The sequence below is a fragment of the Microcaecilia unicolor genome, chromosome 6 (genome assembly GCF_901765095.1).
Source record: "Microcaecilia unicolor chromosome 6, aMicUni1.1, whole genome shotgun sequence".
NCBI classification, from domain to species: domain Eukaryota; kingdom Metazoa; phylum Chordata; class Amphibia; order Gymnophiona; family Siphonopidae; genus Microcaecilia; species Microcaecilia unicolor.
Window position 1 is genome coordinate 175,666,205 of NC_044036.1, and position 24,988 is coordinate 175,691,192.

Here is a 24,988-nt window from a genome sequence, read left to right on the forward strand (position 1 = left end):
CTCAAGGGCGGCCCCCGAAGAAGCCGTCCGAGCCGCGTGGCCGGCCAAGATGGCGGAGGCGAGGAGCGGGGGATGGGCGTTTATGGCGGGAAAAACCGCCACGCCAGAGGAAGGACCGGGACATTCATCGGTCACTAAACTGTCACCCATCAAGGGCGAATCAGGCTGTAAAACCCCCGCATCCCCTCTAGAAGCGCTCCAGCGATCCGGGGAGCGACCCTTTGCGCCCTCGCCCTCCGACGCCATATGCCACGAGGAGAAGAATCGGGGAACCCCCTGCCCGCTAGAAAAAGGTAAAATTACCTGCTTGCCGCTCCGAGCTGTAACGAACTGGTGTCTCAGTGAGTAGCTGCAATGAACGTTTAAATAAACGCCAAAATAAACGCCTTTAAAGACGTTTAAAATTTTTTTTTTTTTTTTAAACGGAGCCAGCGGGAGGGGGGAGAAAAGGAGGGACCTGGCACCACCAGGTTTGCACTTGCTCAAAAGAGCCCTCAACCCCAGGCCTCAACAAAACCTAAGGATTAGGCTTGGAGGCCTAGCCAGAGCTGCTGCTGTGTGTGACCACCACCTGCTGAGATAGAGAACATACTGAGGAGTTCTCCAAAGACAAGCAGGCTGATATTCTCACAAGTGGGTGACGCCACGTCGGCCCCGGAGGATTTTAAAGCAAAAATCTCAAAATCTCTTTACGGCGTTCCGTCGCGCGAGCGATCGTACTGCGCATGTGCGCACACCTATTCCCGCTCGCCGAGCGGACACGCCCCTCAGTTTTTCTTTTTCCGCGTCTGAGGAGACACGGAGTTCGTTAGGGCTTCGTGTTTTTCTTCAGGTCTTCGGAGTAAATCTCTTTTTTATTTTTTCTTTTTATGGCAGGCTCATTGTGGCTTATATATACAGGTATTTTTTGTACCTGAGGCAAGAAAAAAATTTAAGTAATTGCCAGAGTCACAAGGGGCTGTGCCTCAACGAAGCTTATAAGCTTCTCTTTTTCTTTTTTACTTGAAAGTGCTGGTATATTGTTATCTGTGGGCTCTCTCTAGCCAGCAAATAAAACAAGCCCACATTTTTTGATCCATTTATTAAAACTTAAACAAATTGCTCTCGAGAGCTGTGAGAGCCTGCTTCATGGTGAAGGTGTATGTCACAGCCACTGAATGGGCAGCCTGGTGACACAATATCAGTGGTGTAACCTTTGAAGTGAGTCTCCACCCGTCTCGGCGTCTCCTGCTCTGCAGGTCATTCGGACGCATCGGCGGAAGTGTCTTGGGCCGGATCATCTCCCTGTGAAGCGCAAGTAGTGTCTCAAAGTACCGAGACGTATTCTACTCTGCCAGGGATGCCCAAAGGACCGGATCATCTCCCCGTGAAGCGCAAGTAGTGTCTCAAAGTACCGAGACGTATTCTACTCTGCCAGGGATGCCCAAAGGACCGGATCATCTCCCTGTGAAGCGCAAGTAGTGTCTCAAAGACGAGACTTATGCTACTTGTCAGGGAGTCCGACAGAGACCGATGCACGCTGGGTATAGTTATGCATCGAGTAGGTCTCCACCTGCCTCGGCGCCTCCTGCTTGGCAGGTCATTCGGGCGCATCAGCGGGTGTCGGTACCATCGGTGCCCAGAGCTTTGCTCCCTCTGTTATGGAGGTATTCGGGCTTCAGACATCAGTCGGTGCCGAGAGCGTTGCTCCCTCTATTATGGAGGTATCCTGGCATTGGACGTCGATACACCGCATCGGTACCGGGCATCGTCGGTACCGTCGGTACCGAGTATCATCGGTACCGGGTGTCATGGGTACCGTCGGTACCGAGTATCATCGGTACCATGGGTGCCGTCGGGTACCGAGTATCATCGGTACCATGGGTGCCGGCGGTGCCGGGCATCATCGGTACCGTCGGTACCGAGTATCATCGGTACCGGGTGTCATGGGTACCGTCGGTGCCGAGTATCATCGGTACCGGGTGTCATGGGTACCGTCGGTACCGAGTATCATCGGTACCATGGGTGCCGTCGGTGCCGAATGTCACCGGTGCGTCGGTACCGAGGAGTATCGGTACCGGGAACATTGGTACCATGGTCGGTGCCATGGGTCCCGTCGGTACCGGTGCCATCGGTACCATGGATTCCGTCGGCACCAGGTATCATCGGTGTCGAGTGTCTTCGGTGCATGGGCACCGTCGGCACCAGGTATCACCATCGGCATCAGATATCATGGGCACCATCGATCACAGGTATCATCGCCCATCGGTACCGAGTATCACGAGTACCATCGGTATCGGGTATCGTCGGTACCATGGATAGCTTTCATGGATACCGTCGGTGCATGACCAGGTACCATCGGTACCATGGGTGCCATTGGTACCAGGTGTCTTGAGCACCGTCGATACCATGTGTACCATAGGTACCGTCGGTGCTGTTGGTGCCGAATATCATGGGTACCATCGGTACCACATGTCAAGGGCCCCTTCGGTACTAGGGTATCATGGGTACCATCGATACCAGATATCATGACTATCATCGGTACCAAGTACCATGGGTTCCATTGGTACCGGGGGTCATCGATACCATGTGTATCATCGGCACCGTCGGTGCCATGAGTACTATCAGTACCATCGGTCACATCTCTGTTATGGAAGTCATCTGGCAGTCTGGTTTCGATTCCCTTGCATTGCCAGATGTTGTCCTTGGCTTCGAGACCATGGGTACCATTGGATGCCATGGATGCTACCGCCTCCCGCGGCATCTAGCTTTTCAACTGGTCTCCTTCATGCCTCTGGTATGGGTGTTCGCTCGTAGAACTTACCGCGCCTCCATACCTTGGCTTCCAGACCCAGAAATGCATGTTAAGAACAGCCATTTTGCTACAGGAGAACATATTTTTCCACAGCTGTTCTGTAGAATTGTATGTATGACAGTTGCTCTATACTGGTCAATGTTTGCATCTGAGCTGCTCTGTTTGACTACTTGGCTCAGTTCATTGATGGTTCATCTGATGAACATGAAGGTCATGGGGTTTTCTCTGCTGAGAATCCTCTAGATCCTCTATTTGTCTTGACACATTACAATGGAGATTGTCAATCAGCCCAATGCCAGATGCTCGAGGTCCTGGACTACCATCTTCAACTCAGAACTGATAGCAGTTCTAAGAACTTGCTTCGGCGCCCCCGAGGCCAGAGCATACGTCCTTAGCCTCCTTTGGAGAATGGCGTACCAGGCTGGCATGATCGCGTCCAAGACCAAGTCCTGCCAGATCTTTATGAACATTCCCACCGGAGTAGGCTACATCTTTTTTCCAAGTGTCGCAAGTTCCTGTCCAATGGCGTTTTCATCACTTGTATTGTAACACCTAGATTTCTACTCTAGGTATGGTGATGCGCAGACTCTCATGACTGTGTGCCTCTCACCTGGAGGAGGAGACTCAGCAGAAAATTGTTGATATGCTGTGCATACACTTCCTCATCTCGGAACTTCTTTAAAGAGATCAGCACGCTCGTTCTAGTCAGCGGCGTGCACCTAATCAGGCTCCTGCAGCTATTCCGCAGGAACCAGAGAGGGGTTTTGGAGTGGCTCCAATTCAGCGTAGCCACTATATATAAAAAAAAAAAAAAAAAAAAAACAACAACAAATGTCCGTACCGGCCAATCTGCCTGTCGGGGGGAAGTTCAAATATTCTCCACCACAGGTGACTTCTATATCCTCCAACCGGGGGGGTTTTTTCAAATAGTCCGGTTAGGATACATTCTCAATCTGGAATCAAACCATCCACATTGGTCATTGGAAGTTTAATCCTTTAGCTTCCATCAACAGTGAGTACTTGCAGAGGAACTCTCTGCCTTTCTCAGTACCAATGCAGTCGAGCCTGTTCCACAAGGGTGAGAAGGATTGAGTTTCTATCCCAGGTCCTTCCTTGTGGGTTCCGTCCCATCATAGACATAAGGGGCCTCAACAGATTTCGTTCAGGATGATTTCCCTGGGCATCCTTCTTCCCATACTTCAGGAAAACGAATGGTTATGCTCTCTGGACTTACACGATACTTCTACTCACTTTGCGTCCAGAGTATGTTTTTCCTAGTGCCTAGCTGTTGTTGCAGCGTATCTTCATGGACTGGGAGTGCAAGTGTTCCCTTAACACGTTGATTGCCCGTCTCAACAGATTACAGCACAGTAATATTGAGACTTCTAGACACATGGCTTCCACAGTTCACGTCACTCCCTTGACACTTTTGCACATCTAGAGGATGTAACCCAACTGTTCGCCAGTCTTCGGAATTCCCCTCAGAGGTGGTTAATTCTCTCCATTTTGATTCTGAGGTGTCCAGTCCACCTTACTCAGTCAAAAGCTGCTGACGAAGGTTGCATCCCTCCTGGCTATCCAACCTAATTATTTTAATCAACACACAATCGGGTTGTGATGTACTCGATAACAAAGGAGTACTGGATCTTGTCCTCTGAGTCAAGATGCCATGCAGATGTAGCGGTGGGCTCGCCAACGCGGCTTGTTTTCTCCAAGCCATTTATCTAATTGGCGTAAACAGCAGTCTGGCCGACAGGCTGAGCAACTTAGTTCAATCACAAAGTCCCTCAGTTCTGTTCCAGGCTGCAGGTTCACGGCAGACTACCATCGGATGCCTTTCTCCTTCTTTGGGGGACAAGTTTTCTGTATGCGTATCCTACCATACATCTGGTGGAAAAGACTTTGCTGATTCTCAAGCAAGATTGTGGAGCCATGATTCTGATTGCTCCTTTCTAGCTACGTCAGATACGATTCCCTCTTCTTCTGGAGTTGGAATGTTTTCCAGCTCTCATTACGCAGAACGAGGGAGCACTTCTATATCCCAACCTCCAATCTATGGCTCACACGGTCTGGATGTTGAGAGTGTAGGTTTCGTTGACTTTTCCAGAAGAGTGTCTCCCGACTCTTGCCTGCTTCCAGAAAAAGATTTCACAAAGAGGTGTTATTCTTTTCATGGAAGAGGTTTGCCGTCTGGTGTGACAGCGAGGCCCTAGATCCTGCCTCTAGTCTTATACAGACCTTGCTTGAGTTCTTTCTACACCTGTCTGAATCTGGTCTCAAGACCAACTCGGTCAGTATTCATCTTCGTGCAATAAGAGCTTATCATCAACGTGTAAAAGGTCAGCCGTTAGCTGTCCACTTCATGACGTTTACTTCTCCCACAGTATTGAGAGAATTCCTTGTATGTGTCTAAGGGGGATTATTTCTGTTGGGCTTAGCACCCCCAATAATTTTTACAGTTGGCTCTTATGCTTCGGTCAGAGCCCCTATCACTCCTTATTCAGTACCTTGGGGTCTCAATGTCGTTTTCATCCAGCTGCTGCAAGCTCAATTCGGGCCACTGGATTCCTGTCATCTGAAGTATTGGACCTGGAAGGTCATTTCCTTGGTGGCTGTTCCTTCAACTCGAAAGGTCGGCGAGCTTCAGACTCTAGTAGCTCAAGCTCCTTACCTTACTTCTCATCTTAACAGAGTAGTTCTTCGCATGCAGCCAAGGTTCTTACTGGCGCTGGTATCAGAGTACCATCTGATCCAGTCAATTGTCTTGCCAACATGCTTTCTCCCTCATCTTACAAGCCCTGGCGAAAGCAAGCTGCGCACTTTTTGCGTGGAGCAGTCGAGCTCCCTCGGAAGGTCTGCCCAGTTGTTTATTTCTTTTAATGCCAGTTGCTGTCGGAAACCGCATCATTTCTTCTTAACTGGCAGATTGCATCTCCTTCATTTTTGTCCAAGCTGGACTGACTCTAGAGGGCCATGTCACGGCTCACAAAATTAGAGCCATGGCTGAATCGGTGACTAATCTAAAATCAGTCACTATTGAAGGGATCTGCAAAGCTGCGGCGTGGTCATCAGTCCACACATTCACATCTCACTACTGCCTTCAGCAGAATAGCCGACGCGTCAGTCGGTTTTGGGCAGTCGGGGCTGCAGAACTTCTTTGGGGTTTAGAATCCAACTCCAACCCTCCTAAGCCCATGTTTGTTCTGTTCCAGGCTACACTCATGGAGATGTTTCTCCTTTTCAGGTCAATTTTTATTCTGGCCTCGCCGTTGCGAGACTCTATTGACCACTGTTTGTTGTGTAAGCCTGAAAGCTTGGGATACCCCACTTGTGAGAATATCAGCCTGCTTGTCTTTGGAGAAAGAGTAGTTACTTACCTGTAACAGGTGTTCTCCGAAGACAGCAGGCTGCATATTCTCACAAACCCTCCCACCTTCCCCTTTTGGAGTTGTCTCCTCCATCTTTTGGATATAACTGAGGGGCGTGTCCGCTCGGCGAGCGGGAATAGGTGTGCGCACATGCGCAGTACGATCGCTCGCGCGACGGAACGCCGTAAAGAGATTTTGAGATTTTTGCTTTAAAATCCTCCGGGGCCGACGTGGCGTCACCCACTTGTGAGAATATGCAGCCTGCTGTCTTCGGAGAACACCTGTTACAGGTAAGTAACTACTCTTTTCCGGCAGCACATGACCACATATAGGGAGGCAAAAGTTTGCTCTCTATCTCCACCTGCTGGTAGATGGACACAACCCACCAGTCTATGGATTGATCAGCTTGATGATATGGAAGCCCCCATTTCTCCTCTTGCTTCCTCATTTTTATTCTCCCTCACTTTCTTCAAAGACCTGTCCTCTTCCTTTCTTTCTCACCTTCTCTGTAGCCCTCTGTCCCTTTCAATTGCTTTACAACCCATCCCCAACCTTCCAGGGCCTTCAAACCATCTCCCCCCCCCCCCCCCCCTTTGTTTTGTTGCATTCAGTTTTACAGCCCTATTCATACTTCTCACCCATTCATTTACTCAGTGTCCTCCCTAATCACTACTCGATTTCTTAATCCCCCTATCTCTCACTAATTCCCAAGTCCTCTCTCTTCCACCTTCAGTCCCTTAGTCCTCTCTCACAATCCCTCCCAAGCCCTGAGTCCCACTTATACAATACTACCCAGCCAATAATTTTAGAGTTTGCCTTCTTCTGCTTTTCCTCTGATTCCCCGAGTGTCTGCCTATGTCTGAGTCTCTTCTCTTCTACATCCTCAACTTCCCACTATCTGCCCTCTTGCTTCTTTCTCCCCTTGCCTAAGCATCCAAAGCCCCTGTCTTTTCTCCTATACTTTATTCTCCTCTTTGCCAGCATCTGTTCATCTACTTCCTTCTCTAGTATTCATTGAGTCTGCCTTTCCTCCTCTTTATCTCAGTTTCAATCCCTCTGGCCCGCCCTTTCCGCTTTCTCCTTCATATGCCCTTGCTTTTCTCCCCACTCCCAAAATATCTGTCACTGTCCTCCTCTCCTTTCTCTTCTTGTGTATGTTGAAACTTGAATAATGGCTGCTCCCACTGTACACGCTGGCAAATACACATACACTCCTGCATGTTCTTGAATTTTTTACAAAAGGCTCCACATTCCGCAGAGCATTTTGTGAAATATAGAGGGAATTGTGCATATCTCAGCCTGGATGCCTCAGTTCCAGACTATTATCTAAAATGTAGCTTTATGTATTTTGTTTTCACAAAGTCACTATTAGGAGCAGTTTAACAGTTCAAAACCAACAGTAACTTAAACAGACTGGTAGAAACATACAATACCTTGGTAGGCTTGTATCTTCTCTGTGAATTAGAAAAAAAAATAGGATTACAATTACATTGGTCTAAATACATAGATGCATAAGGCAGAATTCTAATAGGTGAATTTTTTCTAGAGAAAATCAAAATCATGGGATTTGATTATCTAAGCTTGTCACTGCAGTAGCCATAGAACAAGAGGAAAGTGTTGGTGAATCAGGCCTTTACTGGTTTAATTAAATGAAGCCATTAGAGAAACAACAAATCTTTATGGGGCTCTTTTACTAAGCTGCATTAGGCATTAATGTGTGCCTAATGCAGCATAAATGGCTCAACACAGAATGTACTAAAATGCTCTGCGTTGTTTTGCCATCTGCATATGCTAGTAAGCTTTTTTTTTTTTTAATTTGGGAGGGAGGCATGGCATGGGCAGAGAGTAGGTGTGGAAGCGGTTAATGCAGGGTTAATGCGGGAGCCCTTACCGCCTCCTAAATAGGAGGTGGTAATTACTCCCGCATGCTAATAGTAACATTAGCTCACGGCCACAAATAAAACAAATATAAAACAGGCCATTTTACGGCCACACAAAATATGGCTTTAGCGTGTGGGAAAGACCTGCATAAGGATGTGTTAAGGCCATTTCTTACCGCAGCTTGGTAAAAGGGCTTCTTTAGTAGGAAAGTAAACAGAAGCAAAGGAAAAATGTGGCCAGTATGATTTTGAAGTAATGTAAGTGGAAAGGTAGGGGTAAAAAAATGCATTTAAAAAATACAAAGGATCTAAGAAAGAGAACAGGGAAATATCTGGAAAGCCTTTATGTATGTCATGTGTATTTATTCTGGTTTCTACAGGGGTCAGCATGCTGCTTTCTGTTCTTTGTTTATGGTCTGATGTGGGGGAGGTTGGGGTTCATTCGAAAATGGGCATTCAGATGTTTAGCTGTTTAATTTTATGTTCCTCTGTTGTTGGCTGAGTGTCTTTAATAAAGTTTTTAAACGTAAATCTGTTACTTGCCTCAAGCTTAATTTGGTGAAGCATAAAATACAGTAAATGCATATAAATAAATTGTAAATCAGGCCATATGTTACTATGGACAAACCCCTTGGAGGAGGGAGGTCTGCTAAAAGGAGACCATCACCCTGGTGAAGTAGGAAGTACTCCTGAAGCCAGGACCTGCCCACCAGGGGACCTCTTGCACCGAGGATATGTCTCCAAGAACTTCTCCCCAGGCGGGAAGAGTTAGGACAGCTGTTATAGTTGATGAATTGATCTTTAGGCATGTAGATAGCTGAGTGGCTGGTGGACGTGACGATCACCTGGTCTCTTGCCTCCCCAAAACAAAGGTGGCGGACCTCATGTGTCACCTAAATAGGATTTTAGATAATGCTGGTGAAGAGCCAGTGGTCTTGGTACATTTGGGTATCAATGATATAGGAAAATGTGGAAGGAAGGTTCTGGCTGTTAGGTAGAAAGCTGAAATCCAGATCCTCCAGGATAGCATTTTCAGAAATGCCCCAAGTTCCACGTGCAGGCCCACGAGGCAGGCAGAGCTCCAAAGTCTCAATGCGTGGTTGAGACAATGGTGCAGGGATGAGGGGTTTAGGATTGTTAGGAACTGGGCAACATTCTGAGAAAGGGGTAGCCTATTCCAAAAAGATGGACTCCACCTTACCCAGGAACCGGGATGGAACCAAGCTGCTAGTGCTAACATTTAAAAAGGAGATAGAGCAGTTTTTAGCTAAAATGGGGGGGGGGGGGGGGGGGGGGGAGCCCAGTGTGAAGTATCCTTGAGGGATTACTGAAACAGGACATTTAGGGAATCCCAGTACAGAGGTTTCAACAGTGGTGAAAGAAAACCAGGAGTGTTTAAGGGGAGAGCAGAGTAAGAGATGCACATTATCCCCATCAGCTTTTAAACAGCTGGTAGATGCAAGGGGAAAAAACACAATTTGTAGTAACTGTATATAAATGCTAGAAGATGGGAGGATTAGGGTATATAGCACTAAATGATGAGGTAGATATAATAGGCATCTCAAGACTTGGTGGAAGGAGGACAATCAATGGGACACTGTATTAACAGGCTACAAATTATATCACAGTGATAGAGGGGATCAAATTGAAGTGGGGGTTGTGCTATATGTTAAGCAGAGAATTGAGTCAAACAAAATAAACCTTCTACATGAAACAGATAGCAGCGTGAATCATTATGGATAGAAATTCACCTATCATATCCTTGTCTACCTTCCCTATTCTAGTTCATTACGTTCTTTTCACATGTCCTTTGTAATGCCTTTCATAATGTAAGTAGTTATGATCATCACAATTTATAATACTGTTCCTACATTTCCTTGTTTTTACTGTATTCTTTACCATGTAAGATGCTTTCTTTTACTATGTAAGCCGCACTGGACCTGCTGTATGTGGGAAAGAGCGAGGTACAAATGTAATAAATAAATAAATAAGGTGTATTCTTGGAGGGCTCGCCAGGACAGAACGAACAGACAAAGAAAAGTTTACAGAAATTAGGAAAGCTGGAAAATTGGACAACATTATAATAATGAGTGATTTCAATTACCCCAAAATTGGCTAGATAAATGTTACATCGGAGAGTGCCAGGGAGATAAAATTCCTAGATGTACTAAATGACTACTTCTTGGAGCAACTGGTCCAGGAACCAACAATAGGGGAAGCTATTTTAGATCTAGTCCTTGGTAAAGTGCAGGGCATAGCACAAGAGGTAATGATGTTGAGTCTGCTGGGAAACAGTGATCATAACACGATAAAGTTTGAACTACTATCTGGAATGAAGCCACAAAGGAAATCTACTGTAGCAGCATTTACTTTTCGAAAGGTCGACTTTGATAAAATAAGGAAAATGGTTAAAAGGAACCTAAAAGGATTGGCTGCAAAGGTTAGGACATTAAATCAGGCATGAATGTTGTTTAAAAATACCATCTTGGAAGCCCAGACCAGATACATTCCATATATTTACAAATGTAGAAAGAAGAGAAAACAACAGCCAGCATCATAGGCGCCCGGTATAAAAGGCTTGGGGAGGCTAAGCCTCCCCAGCCGCAGCAGGAAAGAGTTAGGCATCGGGCGGGTGAGCGGCGAGTCTCCCCTTTCCCTCCCCTTGTTTACTATCTGTCCCGCGCCATCTTTAATTTACCTGCATCCCAGCGTCGGCCCGCCACGTCATTTCAAAGCCCGCCCTGCTGCCTGTCTCTATTCTTCCCTCCCTTCGCGATGTGATTCGTTCGGCAGAGTCCTGCCCTCGAGGAAATTATGTCAGAAGGCGGGACTCTGCTGAACGAATCACATCATGAAGGGAGGGAAGAATAGAGACAGGCAGCAGGGCGGGCTTTGAAATGACGCGGCGGGCCAACGCTGGGACGCAGGTAAATTAAAGATGGCGCGGGGCAGATAGTAAACAAGGGGAGGGAAAGGGGAGAGGAGAATCGCGCTGGCGCTGGGTATGGATGAAGGGGGGGCCGGGGATAGAAGGGAATTCAATTGCTGGTTATGCATGGAGGGCAGGGGAGAGGAGGGTTGCTGGAATGGGTGGATAGAGGGGATGGCAGGGGAGAGAGGAGGGTTGCTGGAATGGGTGGATAGAGGGGATGGCAGGGGAGAGAGGAGTGTTGCTGGACATGGGTGGAGGGGAGGTCAGGGGAGAGGAGATTTGCTGGACATGGGTGGGTGGCTAGAGGGGAGAGGAGGGTTGCTAGACATGGATGGATGGAGGGGAGGGCAGGGAAGAGAGAGGAGGGTTGCTGGACATGGACGGCGAGACGGGAAGACAGGAAGGAGATGCACATGAATGAAGGGGAGAAATTCTGGACATGCATGGAGGGGAGGGAAGACAGAGGAAGGAGATGAGATGAGGGAAAAGGGAGAAAACCTGCACATCGATGGAGAAAATAGGTAGAAGCTGGATCCACTGGACAGTCAAGTCTGCAGAGGACCCAGCTTTTACTTACGGATGTAAAACAAGAAATGAAGAAGAAAGGCAGAAAGTAAAGAAATAAATGGAAAGGAAGCCCTGGAACCGGAGTTAAGAGGACAGATAGCAGCAGAATCGGATACTTGGCCAGCATGATCAGAAAAACAAAGTCACCAGACAACAAAGGTAGAAAAGATTATTTTATTTTCATTATAGTGTTTGGAATATGTCCACTTTGAGAATCAGGTGCTCAACATTAAAAGTTTATATTTATTTACTTATTTATGGCATTTTATCCCACATTAAACATGAATTAGGGTGTTTTGTGGCTCTACATGAGAATTGTGATATTATGATCCCTTGTTTCATATTGTTGACGGTCTGCATTTTCCGTATGGGTGGTATATTGGTGTATTAGGTTCTGCCCAGTGTAATATTTATGGTACAGTAAGGTTCTGAGTGTGTTTTTGCACAAAGTTGTGCATAGTGTTTTGCAGTTGAGCGATTGTGGTTAGTATATGCTTTGAGCAACCACTTTATTCTTTGACATATGATACATAGCTAATATCTAAATTAAATAAAAGGTATTAATTGTGACTTTTATTTTTATTTATTTATTTTTTCTGTGTGTTATCAGACAATTATGGATTTAAGCTCCACCCCTGGCCCCACCCCTAACCCCGCCCCCTTTAGCCTCCCCAAACAGTTGGGCCACCAACTGCCTATGGCCAGCATGGTTAAAAGGTGAAGTGAAAGAAGCTAATGAAGCCAAAAGTATGTCATTAAAAGAATGGAAAAAGGACCCAAACTAAGAAAATAAGAAGCTACATAAGCACTGTCAAGCTAGATGTAAAACATTGATAAAGAAGGCTAAAAGAGAATATGAAGAGAAAGTTGCTGCAGAGGCTAAAACTCACAGTAACAACTTTTTCAGGTACATCAGAAGTAGACAGCCTGCGAGGGAATCTGTGGGACCGTTAGATCATGAGGGAGCAAAAGGTGCTCTCAGGAAGGAGAAGGCCATGCCATAGCAGAGAAACTGAATGAATTCTTTGTTTCCATCTTTACAGAAGAAGATGTAACAGATCTACCTGTACCAGAAATGGTTTTCAAGGATGATGATGTGGAGGAAATGAAAGAAATCTCGGTGAACCTGTCATTAAAGGTGTCTATAGTACCTGAAGATTGGAGGGTGGCCAATGTGATGACGATTTTAGAAAAGGGTTCCAGGGGTGATCCAGGAAATTACAGGCCAGTAAGCCTGACTTCAGTGCCGGATAAAATAGTGGAAACTATTATAAAGTATATAATTATGGAAAACATAAATAAACATGGTTTAATGAGACATATTCAGCATGGTTTCAATCAAGGGAAGCCTTGTCTCACCAATTTGCTTCATTTCTTCGAAGATGTGGATAAAGGTGAGCCGGTTGATGTGGTGTATCTAGATTTTCATAAAGCTTTTGACAAAATTCCTCATGAGAGACTTCTGAGAAAATTAAAGAGTCATGGGATAGAAAACAATGTTCTGGTGTGGATTAGGAATTGGTTATTGGATGGCAGAGGGTAGGGCATTTCTCTCAATGGAGGAAGGTGAATAGAGGAGTGCCACAGGGATCTGTACTGGGTGCCATTTAACATATTTGTAAATGATATGGAAATCAGAACGACGAGTGATGCTGATTAAATCTGAAGCTGATATAAAACTATTCAAGGTTGTTAAAACATGTCCGGACTGTGAAATATTACAGGAAGACCTTAGAGAATTGGAAGACTGAGCATCCAAATAGCAGATGAAATTTATGGACAGATGCAAAGTGATGCACTTTGGGAAGAATAATCTGAATCATAGTTATCTGATGCTAGGGTCCACCTTGGGGGTCAGCACCAAAGAAAAAGATCCAGATGTTATTGTAGGCAATACACTATAATCTTCTGCCTAGTGTGCGGCGGTGGCCAAAAAAAGCAAACAGGATGCTAGGAATTATTTGGAAAGGGATGGTAAATAAGACTGAGAATACTATAATGCCTTTGTATTACTCCATGGTACAACCTCACCTTGAGTATTGCATTCAGTTCTGGTCGCCATATCTCAAAAGAGATATAGCAGAATTAGAAAAGATTCAGAGAAAAGCAACTAAAATGATAACGGGGATGGAACTCCTCTCATGCGAGGAAAGGCTAAAGAAGTTAGGGCTCTTCAGCTTGGAAAAGTGACAGCTGAGGTTCTACAAGATCCTCAGTGGTGTAGAACAAGTAGAAGTGAATCGATTTTTTTACTCTTTCAAAAAGTACAAAGACTAGGGGACACTCGAGGAAGTTACACGGAAATGCTTTTAAAATAAATAGGAGGAAATATTTTTTCACTCAATGAATAGTTAAGCTCTAGACCTCTTTACTGGAGGATGTAGTAACAGTGGTTAGTGTATCTGGCTATAAAAAAGGTTTGGATACGTTCCTAGAGGAAAAGTCCACAGATATGGGGAAACCACTGCTTGCCCTGGGATTGATAGCATGGAATGTTGCTACTATTTAGGTTTCTGCCAGGTTCTTGTGACCTGGATTGGCCACTGTTGGAAACTTGATATCTAGCTAGATGGACCATTGGTCTGACCCAGTATAGCTATTCTTATATTCTTATGATCTTTTACAATAGATTTTAAGATAATCTCCTAAGTATTGGGGTACATATTTGATAGTTGCCTCACTACAAAGGTACACACACAAGATATGATTTTCAAACACATGGTTACTGTGTACACTGTGTGTGAATATCAAGTTACTATAAAGTATTCCTATACCAAAGTGATGGCATGATTTAGGCTTGTTAGTGATATACTTACAGTGTACCCGCCTTTTGGAAATTAAGGAGGTAGTTTTATAAGGCTTTCAGTGTGTGTATGTTGGTATAAATGTATAAAATGCTTCTGATAAAGCTACTCCCTGTGTTAAAGAATGAGCAATGACAAGAAGGTGAATATTTTTTATACAACATATTTGAGGGTGTAGCTCAGAGTGTGGACATCTACTTGGATTCCTAACCTATTCTAAAATAATCCTCTAAAAGGGCAAGTCTATAACTTGGCGCCTGCATTTCTTTGCGCCTTGCATGTGTAAATGAACAGAATACTAGTACTTCCTATATAATAATTCTCACCTCCAACGTTCTGAAGCCGCCTGGGAGCCTGGCTTTCGCCGGAGGTGGTCTGCTAGGTGCTGTAGATCAAACTGACATCACCAGCCCGACGCACAGCAGCAAAAGCGACCCAGCCGTCAGACACACGCACAGAAACTTGAACAGAACATCATTGAGGAAGCAACGCCGTGAAGCGAAGGCCAGAACAGGACTTCAGCTGACGGGGGTTGGGGTCCCCCGTCAGCACAGGTACTCGACGGCAGCGGGGGGGGGGACGGTTTTCGGCGAGAAGGGGGTTGACAGGGTCGCGGAAGGGGGGTACAGGGGTCCGTAAAGCGGAGGGGGGATTGAAAATGGAGGGAGGGCAGAGTCGGTAGGAGGGGCATGAGGGGGCCTTGAACTGGGTGGGTGGCAGGCCAGGGAGGCAGGGAGGGGACAGAGCGACACAGTGAGGAAGGGTGGGGGATTGCCTTGCTAGCGCCCGTTTCCTTGCCTTAAGAAACGGGCCTTTTTTACTAGTATGTCTATAAGTTCATGCTTACCTGCAAAAGTGCCAGCAGGGCAATTAAGCGCTATTCCGTGAGGGCACACACAAGTGGCATACCCCCTAATTCTATACAAGTCACCACAAATTGCCCATGCAAATCTGGGCATTCACCTAATTTGAGCAATTTAATTGCATAATGAGCCAATTATTTAACAACAATTATTGGCACTAATTAAATTTAATTGGCATCTACATGTGTAAAATTTACACGCAGCCCAAAAAAGGGAGTAGAAATGGGAGGGTCATAGGGTTTTTGGGCAGATCAGGGATGTAATTGGAGCACCATGTGTAAATTTATGTGTGGACATTTATACTACATTTTCATTGGTACAAATGGCAGCGCCTAAATTTACATGCGTAAGCACTATTCTATAAACCATGCCTAACTTTAAGCATGGCTTATCAAATTGCACTTTTGTAGCACTGATTTTTAGGTGCCATATATAGAATTCTCCCCATTGCGTGTAAATGCAAGGGGAGACATATAAATGGGCAGGACATGGACAGGGGTTGCCACCTACTGTCAGCTACTTGTGTCCCTGCCACATTTAGGCATACACAGTGTCTCCAGGTCTATGGCTGGTTTAACTATGCGTGCATAGATTTAAGGTGCGCCGATACAGGTTCATGCTATATTCTATAACAGAATCTGGATGCTATTACAGAATAGATTTTCACCACACGGCTTTGGGGTGCCTAAATAAAATAGACTGAAAACATGCCTCTGAGAAACCCCCTGGAATATTCTTTTCTATGCAGTTAAAAACCTGCGTGTTACGAAAGTATGTGCACACTATTGAGTGGATAGAAATCATTTACCTGCATATGGCTGACGTAGACCTGATATCACTATTTGCACCCTTGTGAAAGGCCCCAATATCATGACAAAATGTTCCCTTTATATTAAGTATCATTATATATATTGAGCTGTATGCATGCTGGAGGGGAGGGGGAAGTAAATAAAAAAGTAGAACTTTATTGTACTTTAAACGGTATCACTGTACATGGCATCAAAGACTTCTAATGGACACGGGGACTTTCCATTAAAGAATGAATAAAGTACTTACTGCTTGATTTATGAATAGCTTGGACTCATTAGTTGATTAATGGAAGAAATATCTAACCAGGCACATAGACATCCTTTCACTAAATTGCATTAGGCAGATAACATGCAAATTAATTCACGACAACTGTTACCATGCTGGTTTAGCAGTGCATGCTAATTTGCACATTAACTGCATGCTGTGTTAGAGGGCGGAGAATGGGTGTGGACTGCACACTGCAGTTAGCACAGATTACTCATAGAAAACTAGAACAAAAATACTGAATAAAGTAAAATTTAGGAAAGCTTACCTTCAGCTAGATGCACAAAGCAGGAGTGTTGGTGGCAGAGAGATTCAGAAACAACAACAACAAAAAAAAACAACTTAAGAATTATCATGGCAAAATCTGGAATATGCAATCATATTACATTTACACTTTCAAGTATCAAGTGAGCCGAAAAGATGTAACTAGTGACAATGGACATAACACTGAGCTTGAAGAATGCTGTCTTCTAAGTGCCTCTGTTTCAAATCTTTTCAAGGGGATGTTAACATTGAGAGGGGCATTTTGCTCGTATGAAGAAAGGCTAAAGAGGTTAGGGCTCTTCAGCTTGGAAAAGAGACGGATGAGGGGAGATATGATTGAGGTCTCCTGAGTGGTGTAGAACGAGTAGAAGTAAATCGATTTTTTACTCGTTCAGAAAGTACAAAGACTAGGGGACACTCAAGGAAGTTACATGAAAATACTATTAAAACTAATAGGAGGAAATATTTTTTCACTCAACAAATAGTTAAGCTCCGGAATTCTTTGCCGGAGGATGTGGTAACAGCGGTTAGCATATCTGTGTTTAAAAAAGGTTTGGACAAATTCCTGGAGGAAAAGTCCATAGTCTGCTATTGAGACAGACATGGGGAAGCAACTGCTTGCCCCGGGATTGGTAGCATGGAATGCTGCTGCTAACTGGGTTTAATACACTGAGGATTTAAGATATTTTCCCTTTTATGTGGTTGTGGTATTAATTCCCCCAATAGTGTTCTTTTTTAGAAAATTTTAGTTGACAATGGACTTGGCAGTATAATCCCCTTATTTTTAATATTAAATTATATTTATTGAACTCTGGGTGAAGGTTAATTATTACTATCTGCCACAGTGACTAAAACCTACAAACTAAACCCTGGGTCCAACTTTTGGACCTTAACTAATATCTCCAAGTCCTGAACTTTTGTTTACAATCTCTTTCATAAGCAGACTGAGTCCCCAATTTTTCTGTGACAGCATGGGAAAGGAAGGAATTACAAATACAATAATAGTTTTAAAATAAATAAAAACACTGTACCTTCTGTTAGCTTGTCTGCAATTAATGTATCATTAGTTTTTTCATCTTCAGGCTTGGTCACCACCATGGATGTTAATGGTGTCACAAATTTATATTTCAGTGATAGGTCAAGCGCCTGGGCTGTAAGGTTATCTTTTTCTTCTCCTTGAGCTAAAACACTAAAATCACAATTAACAACATCAGTGGAAATTTAAGGAAAAAAATTTCTGAAAAATAATAATCTCTTTATTACAAAATGTGTCCTTTCTCCAGGAATCTTATTTTTATAACATTAACATTTTTTTTCTTGATTCCTTATAATTCTCTTCTTTTTAGCTTGTGCTCAAATAAACAGAGGCTCAGCATAAGGCTGACAGAGCTGCCAAGAAGCCCAGTTCCAGGAAAGAGATTTTTATGCCAGTCCTTGATTTCTGTTAACCCCATCCTGATACATTATCGGACTTATTTTCGAAAGGGAAGGATGCCCATCTTTCGACACAAATCGGAAGATAGAGGTCCTTCTCACTGAAACATCCAAATCGGTATAATTGAAAGCCGATTTTGGACGTCCCAACTGCTTTCCATCGCAGGGATGGCCAAAGTTCAAGGGGGCGTGTCGGAGGCATAGCGAAGGCGGGACTTGGGCATGCCTAACACATGGACGTCCTCGATCCATAATCAAAAGAAAAAAAGGACATCCCTGACGAACACTTGGACGACTTTACCTGGTCCTGTTTTTCTTATGACCAAGGCACAAAAAGGTGCCCAAACTGACCAGATGACCACCGGAGAGAATCGGGGATGACTTCCCCTTAATTCCCCAGTGGTCACTAACCCTCTCCCACACTCAAAAAACATCTTTCAAAATATTTTTTGCCAGCCTCTATGCCAGCCTCAGATGTCATACTCAGGTCCATCAAAGCAGTATGCAGGTCCCTGGAGCAGTTTTAGTGGGTGCAATGCACTTCAGGCAGGCGGACCCAGGCCCATCCCTCTCTCTACCTGTTACATTTGTGGAGGAAACAGCGAGCCCTCCAAAACCCACCAGAAACCCACTGTACCCACATCTAGGTGCCCCCTTCACCTGTAAGGGCTATGGTAGTTGTGTACAGTTGTGGGTAGTGGGTTTTAGGGGGGTTTGGGGGGCTCAGCAGACAAGGTAAAGGAGCTATGTTCCTGGGAGCATTTTATGAAGTCCACTGCAAAGCCCCCTAGGGTGCCTGGCATGTCAGAGGGACCACTGCACAACAAATGGTGGCTTGCATTTGGTCGTTTATGAGATGAGCATCCTTGGTTTGATTATCGCCTAAAATCAGAAATGACCAAGTCTAAGGACGACCATCTCTAAGGATCACCAAAATTTCAAGATTTGGGCGCCCCCGACCGTATTATCGAAACAAAAGATGGACGTCCATCTTGTTTCGATAATACGGGCGCCCCTCCATCAGGATGGTTTGCGAGGACGTCCTCAACAAAACTTGGGCGTCCCTTTCAATTATGCCCCTCTGTCACGTCTGTGGCCGTAACCACCCTCAGCCTTACCTTCTTTCTGGGGGTCAGCAGCTCTGCTGGCTTGTGTCTGTGTTTGTGTTAGTCTTGTCTCTGTCCTGGTGTGCTGGCTGCTTCCAGCATGAACCTGATTGCTTCACTAGACCTCACCTGTGTGGGCTATGTCTCTCTAGGGAGTCAGCATCTAAGATGGCTGCCACCGGCTCTGTGCCAGCTTCCAAGATGGCTCCTGCTTGTCTTTCCTGTGGGCGCACTTCCTATGTGTGTCAGTGTACTTCCTGCTTCTGTCCTACTGCTGGTGACTCATCAGTGAGAGCCTTCATAAAGAAGGGCTGTGCTTGCAGTCAGGGCCTTTGCATAAGTGTTATGCTCTTAGGCCAGGTCAGGTTAGTAAGTGTCTGCTGCACTACTGCTTAGCCTCTCTCTGGGTTCCAGCCCAGTTTCTTTCTGTGTCTGTGTCTCTGTTGTCCTTCCGTGGGGGGTCTTCCCTGCCACTGTCTGTCTGTGGACTGCGGGTCCTTCCTGGCTTACCCTGTGTTTGGGGTGAAGCCTCTGTTCCTGGCTTACCCTGTGTTTGGGGTGAAGCCTCTGCTCCAGGCATACCCTGTGTTGGGGTGAAGCCTCTGTTCCTGGCTTACCCTGGGTTGGGGTGAAGCCTTTGTCTGGGTTTGTTCTCTGTCTGTTTGCTGTGCTGCCTGCCCAAGACCCTTGGCCTGTTATTCCTGGTTTGCTCTCTTTACCCTGAACCCTGCCTTGCCTAGCCTGTGTGCCTACCCTGCTTGTATATCCTGAGGGTATATCCTGAATCCTGTATCTGTCTGGCTAGTGTGTTTTCCCGGGTGATTATTCCTGTACCCTGTCTCCACCTAGCTAGAGGGTGTCCCTGTGGGTATTCCCGGATCCCCGTTCTGCCTAGTGTGTTGCTGCCCTAGTCCTTGCTCCTGCTAGCTTCTGTACGCCTTGTGTTCCTTGGTCTGTCTTCTGGGTCTTGCTAGTGACTGTGCAGCAGCACACTGTCTAAGTCTAGTTCCATGCCCTGTCGCCCTCGTGTATCCCAGACCCAGGGTGGGTCCTCTGGATCTTCAGTTCCTGCCTTATCCTGCAAGTCCTGCCAGCCGCCTGCACTTCGGAGCTCAACTCCGGAGGAACGGTGGCTAGGTGCAGGTGAAGCTGTTCCTGTCTCATCTGTTCTAGTTGCCTGCCTTGTACTACTCCAGTCCAGAGTTCCAGTACTGCTCTTCTGTGTTTCCAGTCCCGAGGTGGTCTTGCCTGCCGCTGCCGCTCCTCGGCAGCGGCCCAAGGGCTCACGAACTCCAGTCCTGCCTCGAGGACCTGACAGAATACCAAGGCCCTCGAGAACGCAAAACCTCTAAGTGAAACAAGAGAAAGAAAACCCCTTGAGAAAGCAAGGACAAAGTATTGCAATGAGGGAAAGCAACCGTGTATGCAGGCAGGAATTGAAAAGGAATGACTACTCATTCCCACAGTTAAAATCAGTGCACCCTATACCAGAGAGGCAGAGATAGCTCAAAACCCCTGCCCCCAATGAAGAACCCAGCGAACTGCCAAGACAGGCTTCCAACCTAGGAAGGATCTAAGAAAGCCTAGGATCAGCAACCTTCCAGAGAAAAAGGAGTGTGCTCCTCAGACATGGAAGGTCAAGTGGGCCCTACACAGCAGAAACCCTTAAAGCAGAGCTAGGTCTGTGCCGCACAGAGCAAGCCAGGAGGAAGATGTACAGCCAGATATATACCGTACTAGCACACCAGAGATGACTGGAAGGCATGCCCTTAGAGATAGACAGAGGAGATGCAGCCATGCGCTAAGTGCAAAGAAGGAGCCATAGGCCCCATCAAAGATGCATCCCTGCGAGACAACCAGAGATGGAAACATTCACCATCCCCATAGATGCAACGTAGGCCTGTAGAAAGAGAAGGAGTCCTGTGCTACCATCAGAGACAGAGCCAAGAGCTCCCTAAGCCAATGATACAAGGTTGACTGCTAGAGAAGGAGGCACACGCCACAGGCTGAGAGGGACCGAGCCCTGAACCAGAGACAAGCCCTGCTCAATCATAGAGACAGCTGCTGAACAAAAGCCAGAGATAGGACCCTGCTCAACCACGAGCCAGAGAGGAGCCCCATATGGTCTCCCAAGAGGGAGGCATGCATTTCCACCAGGGAGGTGTGGGACTAATACCCATTACACCAAAAAGGTGTAATAGGGAACCGGACCCTTAGTATAAATGATAGAAAGGTATAAAAAGTAATGGCACCAGATTCCCAGATTGAGCAACAAATCAGTGCAGAGTGGGACAGCCACACAAAACAGATTGAAAAAAGGTTCCCCACTGCTTTGGGTGCCAGCCTCTGCAAATGCACAGGAAGCATCATGAACTATCTTCAGTTCAGAAAAGAACTGAACACATACCTATTTAAAAAAGTCTACAACAAATTAACTTAGCAATGAATGTCCATTCTGAGCAATAATCACAACTATTATATAAATCCAACCCTAAATATAAACTGCACTTGTAAATCATCACTATAAATCACAACCAAACGTGTAAATGTAAACAAATACTGTAACTGTAAATCAGAATATGATTTGTAAGCCACTTTGAACCGAAACTTGTTTTGGATAACAGTGGGATACAAGACTGCATAAATAAATAAATAAATAAATGCAGAGACTGCAGGTGTCCACTAGTCTAGTGACGTAAATCAAGGCCCTGCTGTTGCCATGCAACCTCCGGTGTTTATCACAACATTTTAGATGTTATGATAGGAAGAACCATAATAATGTCACACTTGCATCATGCTGAAGGATCCCACTGATTGTGAGCCATGATCGTAATACACCACCTGCAGATGACATCCCAGCTGTCCAGCTTCTGCGTCAGTCCAGCTGGCAGAAGGAACTCTGACAGACCTTTGCTAGTCTGACTCAATGCCCAAAGGCTGTGAAGAAGACTTAACCCAACATGTAGCAGGATATCTTAAAGAGCCAGATCCAGACTTGTGGTGCCATAAAATAGCATATATAGCTGCCTTAAAGAGCCACATATATACAGTGCTTCTTGTAAGACCATTTGCTACTCCAGAGAGAGGTAATCCTGAGTCTCTGAAATGGGAACATGGCGGACACCCCGAGATAGAACCCTGCTCACCTCAACAGCCAAAGGTGAGCCAAGCCCGATAATCCACAATGGAGTCCCGCTCTATGCTGGGGACGGAGCCCTGCTCACCATGCAGAGATGGATCCATGCTTACCATGCAGAAATGGAGACATGCACCCCAGACAAACTGCGCCACCTTTAGAGATGGAGCCATGCTCCCCAGCCAGAGATGCAGTCACGCCCAACACTCATAGAGGGAGCCACGCTTGATTTTAAGAGAAGGAGCCACTCCTGCCATGCTGAGAAAAAAACACACTCGACCAGCAAAAAGGGAGCCATGGTCGACATGCACAGATGGAGTTATGCTCGACTGTCAGAGATGGAGCCATGCTCAACCTGCTGAACTGGAGATACAAAGTCCATGCTCGATATCCAGCGATGAAGCTCACACTCGACACCCCAAAATGGAGCCCCTGCTCAATATCCAGAGATGGAGCTATGGCCAACAGGAAGAGGCAGAAGCCGTGCGGATCAGCTTGAGATAGAGATATGAAATGCAGCCACACTGCGCCCCCTTAAAGATGGAGCCATGGGCCACAGCTAGTGATGGAGAAATGTGACACGAAGAGGGAGCCATGCCAAACAAGGAGAGAGAGAGAGATAGGCCTACCAGTCAAAGAAGGAGCCAGTTTCCACTGCCAGAAAAGGAGTTACACTCTATAGGCAGCACAGGCACCATGCCTACAGGGTGTGCAGCACCCACACCCCCTGTCTGCAAGTCAAAATCATGCTCTCCCAGCAAGGGTGGAGCTAAAAAAAACCTTCATACAAAGGGGTGCAGAACATGCCAAAAGAAAATTTTGAGCCTGGGGAACCAAGGAACGTGGCCAGCATACTACCACGCAGATATGAGGAAGCAAGAAACACACCCTGAGGCTGTGCAAGGAAAGCTCAGAAGCATGCATGCACATAGCCCCCGAAAGTATACCATAAGCTGCCAGAGAGCAGGATGCTACCTGCACAAGACCCAGACCAGAAGGCAAATAGCCAAGTGGAGATAGCAGGCAGGCCATGAAGGAAGGAGCTATCAGGAAGCTGAGCACTGCCAAGAAACTTCAATACAGGGGCTGCCGCAAGCAGCAGCAAAGAAAGTAGACACTGCAGAAGCCCAATGCAGAATGCCTGAATCTGAAAACTGCCACCAAGCAGCACACAAGGGTCCAAGGCATGGCAAGCAAAATGTATGACCCAGTGTTCCTGCAATGAGGCCCATGCCACCTAGATGCAATGGCGCCCAAAACGGCATATGGTGTCTGCAAAAGCCATACCAGAGTGGCCTTCAAAACACCCCTGACACGTCCCCTTGTGATTTGTATGCAGTGCAGACAAAATGCATAGATAGACATTTGCAAAACAGGTTTTGAAAATACAGACGTTCAAATATTTGAAAGGTATTAATCCACAAATGAACCTTTTTCGGAGACGGGAAGGCGGTAGAACTAGAGGACATGAATTGAGGTTGAAGAGGGGCAGACTCAGGACTAATATCAGAAAGTATTTTTTCATGGAAAGGATGGTGGATACTTGGAATGCCCTCCCGCGGGAGGTGGTGGAGATGAAAACGGTAATGGAATTCAAACACGTGTGGGAAAAACACAAAGGAATCCTGTTTAGAAGGAAAGGTTCCATGGAATCTTAGCGGAGATTGGGTGGCGACGCCGGTAATTGGGAAACAAAACAGGAGCTGGGCAGACTTCTACGGTCTATGCCCTGATCGTGACTGAATAGATAGGGATGGGCTGGAGTGTAAATTTTAAGGGGCTTCGATGTTAGCTTCAGAACTTATCGTTTATCGTTTATTATTTACTATACCGTTACTTATTGCTAGCAAAACAGAACGGTTTACATAAAAGAAAAATATTTAAAACATATAAAAACACTCATAATAACATCTAGGAAATCCAATAATTGATAGGAAAGCACAGCAAATCAAACATACAATAATTAGTAACAAACTAATAATCCTAAATAACAACAAGCTTACTGTCCTGGTTATAATCGAAATAGAAAAATGCCTATATTGTGACCCAAATTGGGAGACAGACGTTTATCTCACAAAACGAATAAAGCGGTATAATCGAAAGCCGAATTTGGACGTTTTCAACTGCACTCCGTCGCGGATGCGGACAAAGTTGATGGGGGCATGTCGAAGGCGTGGTGAAGGCGGAACTGGGGCGTGGTTATCTGCCGATCAGAGATGGGTGCCTTTCGCCGATAATGGAAAAAAATATGCGTTTTTAGCGAGAATTTAGGGCACTTTTCCTGGACCCTGTTTTTCCACGAATAAGGCCCCAAAAAGTGCCCTAAATGACCAGATGACCACTGGAGGGAATCGGGGATGACCTCCCCTGACTCCCCCAGTGGTCACAAACCCCCTCCCACCACAAAATATGCCGTTTCACAACTGTTTATTTTCACCCTCAAATGTCATACCCACCTCCCTGGCAGCAGTATGCAGGTCACTGGAGCAGTTATTAGGGGGTGCAGTGGACTTCAGGCAGGTGGACCCAGGCCCATCCCCCCCCCACCTGTTACACTTGTGCTGGTAAATGGGAGCCCTCCAAACCGCCCCCCAAATCCACTGTACCCACATGTAGGTGCCCCCCAAACCCCTTAGGGCTATAGTAATGGTGTAGACTTGTGGGCAGTGGGTTTTGAGGGGGATTTGGGGGGCTCAACACACAAGGGAAGGGTGCTATGTACATGGGAGCTGTTTTATCTTTTTTTTTTTTGTAAAAGTGCCCCCT

General features: G+C 45.9%; 1 protein-coding gene across 1 annotated transcript in view; it reads right to left on the reverse strand.

The window, feature by feature from the left end:
• LOC115472989 (inter-alpha-trypsin inhibitor heavy chain H3-like) overlaps positions 1–24,988 on the reverse strand; it is a 179,587-nt gene that overhangs the window by 33,837 nt on the left and 120,762 nt on the right. Inside the window, 3 exon segments of the mRNA XM_030207558.1 lie at positions 7,596–7,616; positions 16,551–16,556; positions 17,578–17,735. Of these exon segments, the coding sequence (XP_030063418.1) occupies positions 7,596–7,616; positions 16,551–16,556; positions 17,578–17,735 (185 nt within the window).